The 15,025-nt window shown below is 42.2% G+C and overlaps 1 protein-coding gene across 7 annotated transcripts in view; it reads left to right on the top strand.

Moving 5' to 3' along the window:
• PRR5L (proline rich 5 like) overlaps positions 1-15,025 on the top strand; it is a 67,683-nt gene that overhangs the window by 19,170 nt on the left and 33,488 nt on the right. For 6 of the 7 annotated variants that reach the window (XM_081835885.1, XM_081835884.1, XM_081835887.1 and 3 more), the window contains exons 2-4: positions 2,705-2,978; positions 5,020-5,100; positions 9,474-9,522. In XM_081835885.1, coding sequence (XP_081692011.1) covers positions 2,809-2,978; positions 5,020-5,100; positions 9,474-9,522 — 300 coding nt within the window. In that variant the 5' untranslated portion in view covers positions 2,705-2,808. Of the gene's footprint in view, positions 1-1,757; positions 1,782-2,704; positions 2,979-5,019; positions 5,101-9,473; positions 9,523-15,025 lie in introns of those variants that run through there. The other variant, XM_081835890.1, reaches the window with a different exon arrangement.

Raw genomic sequence — 15,025 nt, 5'->3', positions numbered from 1 at the left:
TATTTATTCCTTGCACAATACTGGTACCTTTTAAAGTTGCAAAAGCAGTCCTGTGAGAAGCATCTTCTCTTTCTCCCCTTCTGCTCTGGGTACTCATGCAAAAGGGGTTGCATGGGTTCACATCCCCTCCATGCACTGGCTGCACAACCCACTGAATCCTTGAGGGCAGTGCAAAAGCTTGTGTGGTTTGAATGTACTGAATTGTACAGAGAATACTGTGCAAACCCTCATCCCATTTTGTATCATCTCTGGTGTCTGGTTGGACAACATGAGCGAATGGATTGGAAAGCTGGTCTGTTACAATTTAATTACTTCTGGTTCTTTTGCTTTAGCTGTGTCCTCCTCCTTTTCCTCCTCTTGCTGTGATGGGCTAGCTAGCTGGTCAAGGTTGCTGCTGTGGCTGCCTCTGTGATTAACAGCCTTTAGGCTCCACTGCTTTCATTAGTGCTGTTGTGGTTGCAGAAAGCCGAATGAGGGAACATTTGAAAAGAGCAGTGATGGAAATCCTAAAATGTGTGTGTATTTTAAAGAATGCTGATTTATTTTCTTTTGTCCCCTCCCCCCCTTTTTGCAGCAAACAGTTACATGCATACTGCTCTGTGTTTTGTTTATATACTGTAAATTTCTGATAGCTGGAATCCCCAGCAGATTCCCGAAAACCTTATTCAGGATTTCCAACCCCTAGTATAATAATATATTGCAGGGCATGTGGAAATGGCATGGCCAGCAAATGACTAAGAGCTGCCTTGGTAGACAGAGAAGCATTCAGAAGGAAACCTGGGAACTCGGGATGAGAGAAACCCCATATGTGAAGGGGAAATGCTGGTGTCATTTGCGTGTGGGAAACACAGCTTTGTGGGACTTGGTGTGTGGTAGGTGCTTCAGAGTGGATGTGAAGTATTCTGCAAATGTATCCAAGCTAAACATAAGCTAAACCTAGTGGATTTCAGTGGCTGGTGTGTCATCTCTGTGGTCTGAAAAAGGGTTTTCCTTTTTTTATTATTGCCGTCATAATTGAACTTTGTGGGTGCTCACAAACAAGCACCTGTCAGCTAGATTCTATCTGGTGCAAGCTTCAATCCAGTGGCATTTTTACACATGCACCCACAAATGGTACAAGGGTGTGCATCTTTGGTAACACTGGCTGGAGTGAAGAAGGCAGCATTATGTTCCTAAAATTAGGAACATAGGAAATTGCTGTATACTGAGTCAGAGCAGTGGTTCATCTCTGACTGGCAGCATCTCCAGGGTTTCAGAGGGCATTCCAAGTCCTGCCTAGAGATGTCACTGGGAATTAAACCTGGGACCTTCTGCATGCAAACAGAGTTGGATGAGCCCGCAAGAGTCATCTAGTCCAGCCCCATGCAATGCAGGAATCTTTTACCCAACAGGGGTCTCGAACCCATGACCTTGAGATTAAGAGTCTTGTTGTAAATGTAACTTAAATGTGAAATGATGACCCATCTTCTTTCACATGTTCAGCCTAGAGAAGCTGATCAGAAGCAGACAATTTTTAGCATGCCTGGGTTGGAGCCAAAGGTTGCTTGTGCACAAGAAAGGCTGTTCTTGCAGCCAATCTCTTCCAATTCTTTCTTGACTTCTTTACTCTCCCAAAGGTTCTTTGGGGGATCGTGTGACCCTCACAACAGTTTTGGTTGCACTGCAGGGACTGCAGCATCAGGAGGAGAGATCTCTCTCCAAACTGGGCAGACATCTCTTGTGAAACTGAAATATACTGGGAGTTGAGAGTGGATTTCATGCTCTTTATTCAGCTCATAGTGGTGAGGAGGAATGAAAGTCCCCTCAAAGTATCTGCTTTATATACATTATTTACACAATGGGCTGCACGTGATTGGCTAATTCCTGACTTCTCCTGTAAGCCAATCAGGTTGTGGATTCACTTCTATCTGGACCTGGATTGGGTGGCTCCTGCCGACCAATCAGACTGTTGCATTCTGAATCCTATTGTTCTAGGGCCAATCAGACTGCTGCATTCTGAATCCTATTGTTCTAGGATCAATCAGACTGCTGCATTTTGGATCCTATTCAACTTAGTACATAACAGAAAGCAATGTACAAGGAATCATTTTTTCTGTTTTTAAAGAAGAAAACTGCCTTATGCTGAATCAGGCCATTGTCCATCTTGTTTAGTATTGTCTACATGGACTGGCAGCTGTTCTCCAGGGTTTCAAGCAGGCGTCTCTCCTAGCCCTGTGTGGAGATGCCTGGGACTGAACCTGGGACCTTCTGAATGCAAAGTAGATGCTCTGCAGCTCAGCTACAGCCTTTCTCCAAAGATTATATAGTTCTGTGTCTGGAATTTCCCATCCTCCATCCCTTTTCTATTTGTTTTCTTTATATAATTTTTTTTAATGGTACATTACAAACTTTAGTTTCTGAGGGGGTTTCTGTTTTTCAGAGGACTCTGAATCCTTCAGTATTAGTGTCTAAAACCAAAACCTCTCAATAAAACTGAAATTTCCCTGTGGAAGGGGCTTTTATTATTTCTTTTAGCATGACCCTTCATGAACTGTGCAGCTAGCACAGCAGTGCTGATAAAGATTCTCTGGGTTTTTTTCCTGTTGTGCTACCGAGAGATGCTTTGGGAGCGAGTATCATTCTGTAACATTGGATGAGATATGATATGCACTTTTGTTGAATATTCCTCTGTTTCCACCCATTCCTTTTTTTTTTCTTGCTACAGGTTGAATTTTGCTTTTGAAAGGTGGGGGGAAAGGCATTATCTCTGGCATTTTCTATTGCCCCCTCCCCCACAAGCTGCTTCCTGGATCCTTTCCACCTGAACTTATGACCAAGGATTCCACCATAGCCCCAGCTCTTGCTTTCCAGTTCCAGAAGATGGGCTCATTCCGGAGGCCCCGGCCACGTTTCATGAGCTCCCCAGTACTGACCGATTTGCCACGGTTCCTGGCAGCTCGGCAATCTCTGCAGCTTAGCTCCAACTCTGCCTGGAACAGGTGAGCAGCACTCTTTGCACTAAGAAAAGCTGCCTTTGCATAACTTAATTGAATTTAATTGAGTAAATGTGTGTACAGTATGTGGGAGAGGCTCCATTATATTCCATCATGCATCTACAACTTGCCTACACAGGCATTCCACCCCCCCCCCTCAAATGTAGCAAGTGCATTAAAACTAGATGAATGAATTTGTGTAATGCCTCTATTTTTGTGTGTTTGATGGCATCTAGTTCTGTTTCCCCAATCAACCTTTTAAGCAATGGTAAGCAGTAGAAGCTATCCATACTAGGGAGTCTTCACCGGTAGATATGGTACATATTTTCAGAGTGTATATTTGTTTTTTTACAGAAATTGTAAAAAGCATTCAGAACCATATGTAGCTATCCTGCCTAATTTATTATTTATACCCCACCCATCTGGCTGGGTTTCCCCAGCCACTCTGGGCAGCTTCCAACAGAATATCAAAATACAATAGTCTATTAAACATTAAAAGCTTCCCTAAACAGGGCTGCCTTCAGATGTCTTCTAAAAGTCTGGTAGTTGTTTTTCTCTTTGACATCTGGTGGGAGGGCATTCCACAGGGCAGGTGCCATTACCGAGGAGGTCCTCTGCCTGGTTCCCTGTAACTTGGCTTCTCGCAGTGAGGGAACCGCCAGAAGGCCCTCGGCACTGGACCTTAGTGTCCGGGTAAAACGATGGGGGTGGAGACGCTCCTTCAGATATATTGGACCAAGGCTGTTTAGGGCTTTAAAGGTCAGCACCAACACTTTGAATTGTGCTCGGAAACAGAATCTCAAACCATGGCTTTCAATTCTGGTTTGCCGGGTGAGTGCAAACCATTGCTTGCTGATTCAAATGTTAAGATAGTGGTTTGTTCTAAACTGGAAGTTAGGAAAAGAATCCAAGCGCTAGCTTGGCAGGAATGCAAGAGCCCAAGGCTCGGTTGTATAATAAGGTTTGATGTTGCAGCTTCTGACATTAGATCAGGAGCCAAAAGCCCATCCCTAATCTGATGCTTGCTATTTTCTGTAGAAAACACCAACAGCAGTGACTGACTCCAATCACATTTTACTCTCAAAACTGTGCTGTGGAATTTCTTTGCTAACAGCATTGTTCTGCATGATAGAGGGGTAACTTTGTATAAGCAGATGCCCGCACAGCTGAATTGAGTCTATTTCCAAATTCAGTGAAGACTCTTGTTCCCTTGACTATGGTGGTCTGTTTTCCCCTACCGTTCCTGGGTAATACCCTAGATGGAATAGGGGTCCTTGGTTCCTTGCTGTGATGGACCATGTAGTAACACAGGTAGGAAATCTGCAGTCTGGATCATACACAGTACTTGATCCCTTTCCCCCCTTGTTATAGCTAGTACAAGCCTGTGAAACACAGTCAATTTTCTTAAATGTCTAGCCATCCATTATATTTCTACTCCCATATTTCCAGGAGTAAATTGGAATACAAGATGGCAAATTTTTTTAGTGTGTTTTTTGTTGCTGAACAAGATGATGCAGTGGTCATGAAAAATGGCACTGAAAATGACCTTTGCCACTGGCTACTTGCCATGATGGCTATGCTTATCTCCACTGTCAGAGGCAGGGAAACACAAGTGGAAAGAGTGTTTTTGCACTCTGGTCCTGCTTGTGGGCTCCCAAAAGGCATCTTTTTGGCCACCATGAGAACAGGATGTTGGACTAAAAGGTTCTTTGGCCAGCAGAGCTCTTGTTAGGTGGCAGTAGTTTAATAGCAATAGTTTAGTGTGGGTCTAATAACTTCTGCTTGTTGGTGAGTGAGTGGGTATTAGTCCCTTGGTGTGTATAAACTGTATTTTCTGCTCTGTTACTTATTGGCAGCCATTGGCAAACAACTCTGATGATTCCAGGGGGATGGGGGGAAAAGCAGAAGCAATTTAAGGACAATTAATCTACTTCTCTGCTTACTGATATATTTACATGGCTCCTGACTGCCATTTCATTGCTCCGTGTAAATCATACTGATGCAAGTTATTTATGGCTGCCCTAACTGTCTTGCTTCTATTTGGCAGTGTTCAAACAGCAGTGATCAATGTGTTCAAAGGGGGAGGCTTGCAAAACAATGAACTCTACATCCTCAATGAAAATGTAAGGTATGTTGCTCTGACTCTGTTGTATAGAATTGCCTGCCTGATGCAGAACAGGTGGCGCAACTGAGACCTGTGTGTATATGACCATGGCAGTTGGTTGGTTTACGAGATTCACAGCCTGCCTTTTTTATTTTTATTGGCAGTGATGCAGTAACTGTTGCTTGAAGCTTTTCTTATATATCAACACAAAAATGCACCAAGCAGTAGCTGGCAGAGTGGTGGTGCTCTCTCCTGACAGCTGAGTTACTGTTTACCAGGAACGAGAGGGGCGAGGCACTGGGGAGGTTGACATGGTGCAAACATAGTGTTGGGAGCACAGGATTGGCTGTCTCCCTCTCCTTATTGATGACCACCAGTAACTCAGCTGTTGGGGGTTAGGTGAGCACTGCCCACCCCAACACGCCATCTTCTACTGGCACTAAGCATAAGGCTCATCATATACAAAATGATTCTACATGGGGAAAGTGAGTGCTGGATCAGACCCATATGTCGATAGATGACATCAGGCTCTTAATAGGCTGCTTTGATTTCCACTGTACCCCAATCACACATTCACCAAATTATTGAACTCTATGTGGAGCTAGGAAGCTGATAGTATTGCAGATGTTCTAGTTTACTAATAGCAACTACTCTGTACATGGTCAGAGATGCTGTTATGCATAGTTATATTTGCAGGATCCAGAGCAGAGATCCCCAAAATTAGGGAATTTCCACATACCTATTATTTTTTAAGGTATGGTTGTTATTGAGTTCTTTTCTCCTCCTCTTGCTGCTTCAGGAATGAGTGAATGCGTGTTCTTTGTGGTTTGATTAAATATTTAAGCTTGAACCTCGGGTTGCTGCCCATTCTTCAGTCATAGTGATTTGTGGAGGTATATTTTGAAAGGTGAAATCAGATTTCTGCTTTGATGGTTGGCTTCTAGTGGCACTGGATGCTTGCTGTTCTAACTTAGGTGAAATTAATGGTTTGGTGCTGAATTGTGTGTGTGTGTATGTTATAGGCATGGCACCTGGGCAACAGCTGGATGGGGGCTCCGAGTCCGACCTCCAACATCTTGACATATATTTCAATGTTCATTAATTTCTGAGTATCTCAGTCCACTGGTGAAAGCTGGGATACTCACAGTGTGAAAGACAGACTACTTACTTGCGTGCTAAGTTCATTTAAACAAAAGCCCTCATCAGACAATTATGCTAAAAGATTAATTTCCTAGAGTAAGACACTACAAAGTGAGCACTGGGTAGAGTTCGTTTCATTTCCCAGACTTGGGTTTTTCTCTTTGCAGTGACAGCGATCATGGCTTTTAAAATACTACTCTTAACCTTGAGTAACCATAAAGAATGACCTCCTTGTCTTTTCTCGCCCTTCAATGTCCTCTCCCCACCCGCCTCTATGAACTTAGTTTGAACGTCGTCAACACAGAGGAAGCCAAGCTGTTTTGACAAAAGGTTATTAGTGTTTTGAGTGCCACTGTTTTGGGGATGAAACTGCTGAGGTTACGCAAAATTATGTATTAAGTTAGGAACAGTTTTAACATTCTCCATGGCAGTATAAAAGCCTTTTTGTACTCGTTTTCTTTTTTTCAGTATTCTACTTGAAAACAAATCTATAAGGCATGAAATTCCTCCCACAAGGTTTGATTTAAAAATGGAGGCTCCTTAAAATTCTGTTCACTGATTTTTATATCATCGGAGTAAGACGATTGCTTCTGCATGCTTTGACAAATTACTTTATAAGTTGCCTCTGGAATCTGATTCCTCCCTCCCCTGCCTCCCATCAAACTGTTTTCTTAATGCATTCTCCAAATTTAACCTTAGAAAGATAGGTTGTCCTTTAAATTGTGGAAAAAAGTAGTACAATTGATCTTGCTTTATGGATTGACAGTATTACTATTATCCTCATCTTCATCATTTATTAGAATTATATAGCCACCCCTCAATAAATGTTCTCTGGGTGGCTTACAAAAAATAAAATCACAGTAATATATTGAAATGACAATAACCGTAAGGCAAGAAATTGCATTAAATAATTTATAGCCAGGATTTAAAATGCACTTGAAAAACCTTGGTGAATAAAGATATATTTGCCTGGCACTGAAAAGGCCATCAGGATGATGCTGAGACACCCTTTCTGGGTAGGCTATTCAATAGCAGAGACACTATTTTGAAAAGGCTCCCCAATGTCATGGACTGGTTGGACGCAGAAGAATAACAAAGTAAATTGGTAGATACTGCAATTTCCCTTGGACAATGTGTGGTTGCTTTCTGCTTTCCCTCTTCTCATAACTTTGTGACCTTTTTATTTATTTGTGGTCTGCAAACTGTAAATTATATTCATATTTTGGAAGTTAGGAATGGTGGTCATGCATTTTATTGAGCAGATTGGCTTGTAGCAAGAACACAAATAGTAAGTGTATTGGAGTGGAGGGGTTGGAGAGAAGACTGGAAGATGTCAGTCAGTAACTTTTTTCATCTTCATCTCACATGCCCAGATAAGAACTCTGTTGGCAAACTAGTTTGCCCACTGATTAGGATGATTTTTTTTAAAAAAGCAGGGACCAGTGACCAGTGAGAAAATTTGCTAAGCACTATTGTAAGAGAATTTAGCACCAAAACACGTCCCTTGCATCTCTTTTGTGGATCAACTACATCAAAAGAAAACACTGTGAACCATAAAGAGAAAAGTGTTTTAGGACAGCAGGCCTTCCCTCCCTCCCTCTGTGTGTGGGTGTGCACACATGCATGTGTACACATGTGATGTCACAGTAGTTGACACAGAAATGGGTTCATTAACTGGGAAGTCTTAGATAAGGGTTATCTTTGTTGCATATCTATTTACAGGTTAAGTTTAGTTCAGGTGGTGTATGAATTTGGCATAGTTTGTGATCCTGTAGTGGTTTAGCACTCCTTATGACCATCCTGAGCTTCATTTGGTACTAAGCAAAAGTGAGGATTGAGATGTACTTAATTCTGTTCAGGGTATTCCTAAAAGCTCCTTAGGTAGGGTTGCTATATTTCAAGAGGTAAAAATCCGGACATAAAAAGTTGTTGAGCTTTGTTAGGGCAGTTGCCCAATAGCCCCTCTGCCGCTGCTGAGTCAGAGTCTAGGGCACCTGTCCCAGAACCAGAACCACAAGCACACTTTAAAAACCAAAAAACCCCAAAATCCAGGACATTAGCTTTAAAATGTAAAATTCCCCCCCTGATGGGCATGTAAGAGCCCCCAAAGAGGATATGCCCAGTAATTCCTAGACGTATGGCAACCCTAGTCTAGGTATCACAGGGCCCTAAACAGAATGGCAGTCCATTTATGGTGGACCACTCCCAGAAGCTTCTCTGTCAAGCTCCTTGCTTTACAAGATGCAGACCAGAAGTTTGAAATTGCCCTCTCGGGTCTAGCACTAATAAACATTAAAAAGCAAAACAAAATAAAAAAATTCCTTCCAGTAGCACCTTAAAGACCAACTAAGTTAGTTCTTGGTATGAGCTTTCGTGTGCATGCACACTTCTTCAGATACTGAAGGATTTTTTTTTTAATTTTTTTTTTACTATGGTAGACCAACACGGCTACCTATCTGTAATTAAAAAGCAAGGCAGCTATAGCCATCTGTGTTACACTGCTCAGCATATGGGAAAAAATGTCGGGTCGCATGTTGCCTCCCTGTGTAGTCAAACCAAACACAATGCATTGGAACATGGGATTGGCCTCGGTCTGAAAAGAAACCCTGTCTCCCATGGCAATTGCCCATGCTACCTTGGAAAGCAGCTTGGCTGAGAAGAAGGCCGCCTGATCAAATTCTCTGCCTAAATTCAGCCTAGTCGCAAATAGATCTGTTTTTCAAATCCAGATCACCACATGCTCCAATGAAATGAACTTTGCAGTGGCTGATACAAGTTGAATCCACAACATCTGGAGGGCCACAGGTTCACCAGCCCTGGTGTAAAGCAAATGGTTCCATGTGACTCTCAAAAGTCAGTCGAGCCAAGTTAGGAAAATTGCTTTAGCTTTGAGGACAATGTGTTCCTGTAAGAACTGTTCTGGGTTTAGACAACAAACCCCCAAACCCAGGGCTGTTTCTCTGGTCAGTGGCCATATCAGAAGCATAATGGGAAACAGGAAAGAATTTAAAACAAAAAGAATGCTTCAAAACGGTTTTCAGTCTTATTGGTACACCTGTGTTTTATAGACAAAACAAAATAAAAAAATTCCTTCCAGTAGCACCTTAAAGACCAACTGAGTTAGTTCTAGGTATGAGCTTTCGTGTGCATGCACACTTCTTCAGAACTGTGTTTTATAGAGTTGATTTTTATTGAATGGGCTCTGGGAAATCTGCCTGTAAAACATTTTTTATGACATGTGATCCATTCTTTTTCAGGCGATTGTTGAAGAGTGAATTTGGATCCTTCATCACAGACTATTTCCAGGTAACATCTGTTCCTTAAGTGGACAGTTAAAGCTTTCCAAAGTAGTTTTTGTCTTATCTTTTGGCTTGTTCTTATGATGCTTGCTTTGGCTTTTCCTGTCCTATAAAGAAAACAGGATGGATTCATTTTCATGAGTAGGTTTTGCATACTGTTGTCTCTTCCAAGCAAAATCTTGGATCTTGGACAAAGGGTTGCATAGTTTGTATGAACAACATTGCTTACATGGTAATAATCACTGAAATAAGGGTGGACAACTCTATTTCAGTTTGCCAGGAGATACACAATGGCAGAGTCACAGTTTTTATTTAATTAGCTAACAAGGAGGCCTTACGAGGGGCTGGTTGTAGTATTTTAATATCCGCAAGCAATCCCCCCCCCTTTTCTTTATGTATTTCAGGGCGAAGTCCTGGCACTAAAAATCAGTGTCTGGAGTAAAACTTGTTTAAATTGACTGATGATCCATCCCAGTTGCTGCTAATCCACACTGGGTGTAGTACACTTAGAAATACCAGTTGCATCAAAGCAACAATGGTAGCTCACAGGAAATGCCCCATTCCCCAAAAGAAATTACTTTGGGGTGCTCCTATTCCTGGTGCTTCTTGTCAAGTGGCTCTAGGTGCTGCTCTAAAATTAGAGGTGCTCGTTGTGGGTCTGTGCTATGATGACAACACTTACCCCTATGCAAGAGCTATGCAGTGGTGAGATGAGATGCTATTCAAGTAGAAATTGGTAGCATTTATGTGTGGGATGGAAATGAGATAGTATTCCGTTGTGTGAGCACACATTCTGTGTCTTGCTTTGAAATGGTGAATGGAAATGTTAACAAGGCTTTCCAGAAATTCTGAAACTTGCCAGGCAGCAATCATTCACATGCTGGAGGGGAAATGATGCATTGGTCAAAGTGAGATACTATAGCAGGTGGATCACCTTTAAGCACAAGTTGGGGGCTTTCACCTGCAGTTCACATTGGTTCAGTCCAGGGATTCAGGGATGAACAGCTCCTAACCACAGGCTTTTGGCCCTTCTTGTGTGTAGGAGAGGAGATTAGAAGCTTCTGCTTCTGGTTACCAGCAAATCATAGTTAGCCGTTAATGTCTCAATGCAACAAATTTCCCAAACTATGGTTTGATCCTAGTGGGTCATCCTGGTTTGTGGATAAGGAAAGAAGCGAGTGCATAGACCTTAGTCTCCCTGGTGCCCATTCCCGATTCTCCAAACCATGGGTTTATCATGTGAGTAACAAACCTTACGATACAGTCTTAAACACACTAGGGAATAAGCCGCACTGAACACAGTAAGCATGCAAAGAATTTCACTGAGTTCTGTTGCCCTTTATGCAAGTGTAAAGTAATTGAATCCAAAGAGATGCTTGTTGCTCCTGGTTTCACAGTCACACACTGTGCTGCACATTATTACAATTGTTGAAGGAAATGAGGTTTCACCAATGCCATCTTCAGTAAAAATGTGATGCATGGGAGCAATATATGCATTTTTTAAACAGCCGTGTACATGCATCAGGAAGATCTGGGCCAAGTGGATTTCTCAGAAACCCAATATGGATGTCTAAAGATGCTTGAGTACGCCTATTTTATGTTGAAATGTTTGCTGCATAGTGGTAGCACACATGCTTCCTGCAGCCATCATAATGTCACCAGTAGCTCCGTTGAGACAAGGCTTCTCATAGCAACATGATTTCATTGTGCCGTATTTCTCTCCCGGTCAAAAAGAGAGGAAAGAAAAGCTATAAAAAAATCCGAACTTGCCAAAACGGCCTGTATGTGTGCCAGCACTATAAAAATAACTGGATGTGATCGTTTCCTGTAGATATTTTATTGCATGCCATTTTGTAGTACAAATTTGCAATGGCAATCCTCAAGGCAAGCGAGCTTCATCATGGTAGATTAATCAATGAAAGCTTTAGTGGATTAATTGAAAAGGATTTGAGTTAAAAGCACTTCTGTTGACTGTTTGGTTCTGGCATGCTTCTGTGTTAGAAATGAAAATGGGAATTGAGGGAAGCTACGCAAGTTTTTCTTCCAATGGTGACTAGTAGCTTTTGTTAAGTGAATAGTGATCTCAATGCTTCCCTCAGCATCTCAAAAAACACCTAAAAGCATGGATTTTCTCTTGGCTCTTTTGAAAAAGCCCCCCCCCCCTGTCAGTTCAGGATTGGAGATGGGGCATTGATCCAATGTAAAATTATAATAATAATCTCTAACTGTATGGGATTTCAACCCATTTAGCTCTCGTAATAACCAAAGTTTAAAGTTGGGAACTATTTTCAACACAAGGGCCTCATTTATATTTTTAGCAGCATTTGGGGGCTGTGTGACCATGGCAGGTAGGACCAGAGTCAAAAAAGGATGCAGTAATAGAGGTGAGCCTTACCTTTGTACTGTAGGCTACATTCTAGCCATGTAAACGTCAATAGGTTTTCATGGGGCCACTCCTCTCCACTGTCCATCTATGGAGAGCCAGATGGACTGAAACATCTCTCTAGGCACACAAAAGGCAGCACAGTTCAAGGTCTAGTTTCAGTCAGGCAAAAGCACCTGAGGCAGAGCAGGGTCAGTGGATGGGGTTGGTTAGGGCCATATAGGTCTGAAGGGCCACATCAGGCACCTGGACCCTGACATTCCCTCTCCTGCCATAGTTTATCTCTTAACCCCAGACAATATCTGGTTTGTGGTTACAAGTATAAACCAACACAAACCCTGGGGTTGTGCAGTCGTTACTCTCTTCCTTCCATATTCCTGGGGATCAGAATGCAAGCTTTCTGTTTTGTTAGTGTCAAACCGTAGTTGGCTCACAAGTCAGGATACTATAGTTGAAGAATCGTGGCTTGTGCTCATAACAACAAGCCATGGACTGCTATTGTGTCTGAATTGAGTTGGTCTGAAAGTCTATAGGACGCAATGTTTGATGACAGGAGAAAGCACTTGAGGGATGAGCTATGGAGAGCCAGACAGATTGAAACACTATTCCTATCTGCATTGTGTGAGTACTCTATCATCCCTGTTCTGATCTTAGAAGGAGGGAGTACTTAATAAAAATTGTCTATGCTTCTAGATGTATTCTTCTAGTGATGGATCAGTGTCCAGGAGAATAGATTATTGCATGCTGTAGAAGGCTGCATATATGCACTGAACTCTTATTCAGACCAGACTTCCAGAGGTAGTGGAGAAGCTGGAGAATGAATTTCTGCTCGAATAATACATGTATATACCTCAACAAACTGCCACTGATTTGGGGGAATCAAGTCAGGGGGAAGCTGAAATAGGACTACCATCATCCCTGGCTATTGACCATGCCTGCTAGGGCTGATGGGAGGGTTCCTCACACCTGACCAAGACTGACACAAAGCATAAACACTGTTCTACAGGAACACTTGATCTGCAACAGATGTAACTTTTAAAAATAACAACAGAAAGAGCTATTGTACTATGGGAAATGTGTGTGTGTGTGTGTGTGTGTGTGTGTGTGTGTGTTTAAATGTGTCAGCATTTAGGAATGAGGATTGAGGAACATCTACAGCAGAAGAGGGTAGAAAAAATGTATAATCTCTGGTACTTTTGAAAGTTTGGTTAATTGCTCAAGAATAAAATTCCTTTGTAGAAAAGCTCCAGGAAGATACTCTTGAATTCTTTTGCAATGTCGTTTCTTGAGAATTAACTGAAAGGAGACCAATCAACAAATCTAAAAGTTGACATTGGCAAAAGTGAGTGAAGCAATGAATGTGAATTTTACCTTTTGTACAGCACACTGGTTTTTCTATACGCTCCTTTCTAACCTCCATCCACTCACATAAAAGCCATTATCAAAGTTAAAGGCAGTGCTTACTCCCCAGGGGTGCTCAAGGGTACGCAGTAGCAGTACCTTTTGTTTTCTAGAACGAAATAACTGGTTAAAAATGTGGCGCTTACTTTAAGAGCTTCATGGTGAGTACCAGCCCCATTTTTCTAGAAGAAAGGGCACATTCCAGTCAGCAGGAAAAGCACTCAGAATGTGTGAGCTAGGCTGCTGAGGGGTGTGGCCTAGGAAGACTGGGGGTGGTTGGGGGAGAGTCCCAGGGATCAGCTAGAGAGGTGTGGAGGGTTGCATTCTGCCTTGAGTCTGACATTCTTCAACCCTGATCTAATAGTGCACAGCACAAGCATGCATATTATTTGCCATTCTTATCACCGGTTAGGCTTTTATTAATCTGTGTATACAGTTAATCGCAAAGACAATGTACAATGTAAAGATAACATACATTGAATAGAAAATCATATAAATCCACTTCAGTTAGCGCATCTATAGAGTCATCATACCAACAGTAAATTGTTCTCCTCCTAACAAGCAGGATGTAAATTGCCAAATAAATAAACATCTCTCTCCTGACCTTGTATTTAACTGCAAGCATAAACTGTGTCCACATGTGCACAACAAAGCCACAGCTGCTTCCTCATTCACTTCAGCAGTGAAACGAGGTGCATAGAGACGATGTACATGCGGGGCAAATGTGAGACTTTGCCATTCACTTTAATGCCAGAGGTTTGTTCTATATGCACACCTCATTCCACCATCAAAGTTAGAATGCCTTTGAGTCTGGGTCTGTTAAAATTACAAATGTAGATTACAAAATTGCTGCATTAGTGCATCAGATTGAATGGGAACCGTTTCGTGTGGGAGATGTGTTTGAGTGCAGCCACTTGCCATGTGGCGCCTCAGATATTTTCTGTGCTTTCACAAACCTGCAGGAGGGACGTTTGCAGAGCTGTGGGGAAGATCTGAAATTTCAAGCGGTGATTATGGCTATGTACACATTTGTCCATTTGTGGTGAGAAAAGGTAGTTTTTTTTATCAAGACACAATTGTGCATGCTTTTCCTCAGTGTGCTGCTTTTAATCAAGGTTTGGTTCCAGATCCTGCTCTCCACAAGGATGAGTGTGGTTAGTTGAGATGTTTGAAAACCCATCCCTTAATTAGATTAGCCAATTACACCTTTTCCTCCCCACACCTGCCCCGGGTGAAGGAAGAGGGAAGTGGTAATCACAATCTTGGTATATGTCCATCTGCAGTGTCATTGGTCAGATGTGGATATGCCACATTGCTGGAGCTGCCTTCATCAGTTTTCAAATGGCCACACTGTTTGGTGGGCTAGGGGGTAAAATAGAATCAATCTGCATTGAGCTTTTATTTTTGGAATGAAAAAGCAATTTCCAGGAGCATAGAGGTTGGGCAATTAGTGCAATTAAGGGATGGGTGCAGTTGGTGCAGTGTGTGGACTAGGTAGAAAAACAACACCGACAAGATTCAGTAGGTATTGACTGTAGCATATAATGTTGCTTCTATGCAGCATTACAGGAGTGGACTATTTCAGAAGCAGGATAGCCCAAAACTCATGTGCTATTGTAGCTGAGATGACAGAAGATCAACCCCCCTCATCATTTTCCTCCTAATGCAAGGCAGATGAGCCAGTTGACCCTTGTCAGTTGTAGAGGGCATATCTGTTTTTCCTTCC

Source organism: Podarcis erhardii (assembly GCF_964252035.2).
Source record: "Podarcis erhardii genome assembly, chromosome: 1".
Taxonomy (NCBI): domain Eukaryota; kingdom Metazoa; phylum Chordata; class Lepidosauria; order Squamata; family Lacertidae; genus Podarcis; species Podarcis erhardii.
This window is presented reverse-complemented; position numbering and strand designations above follow the sequence as displayed.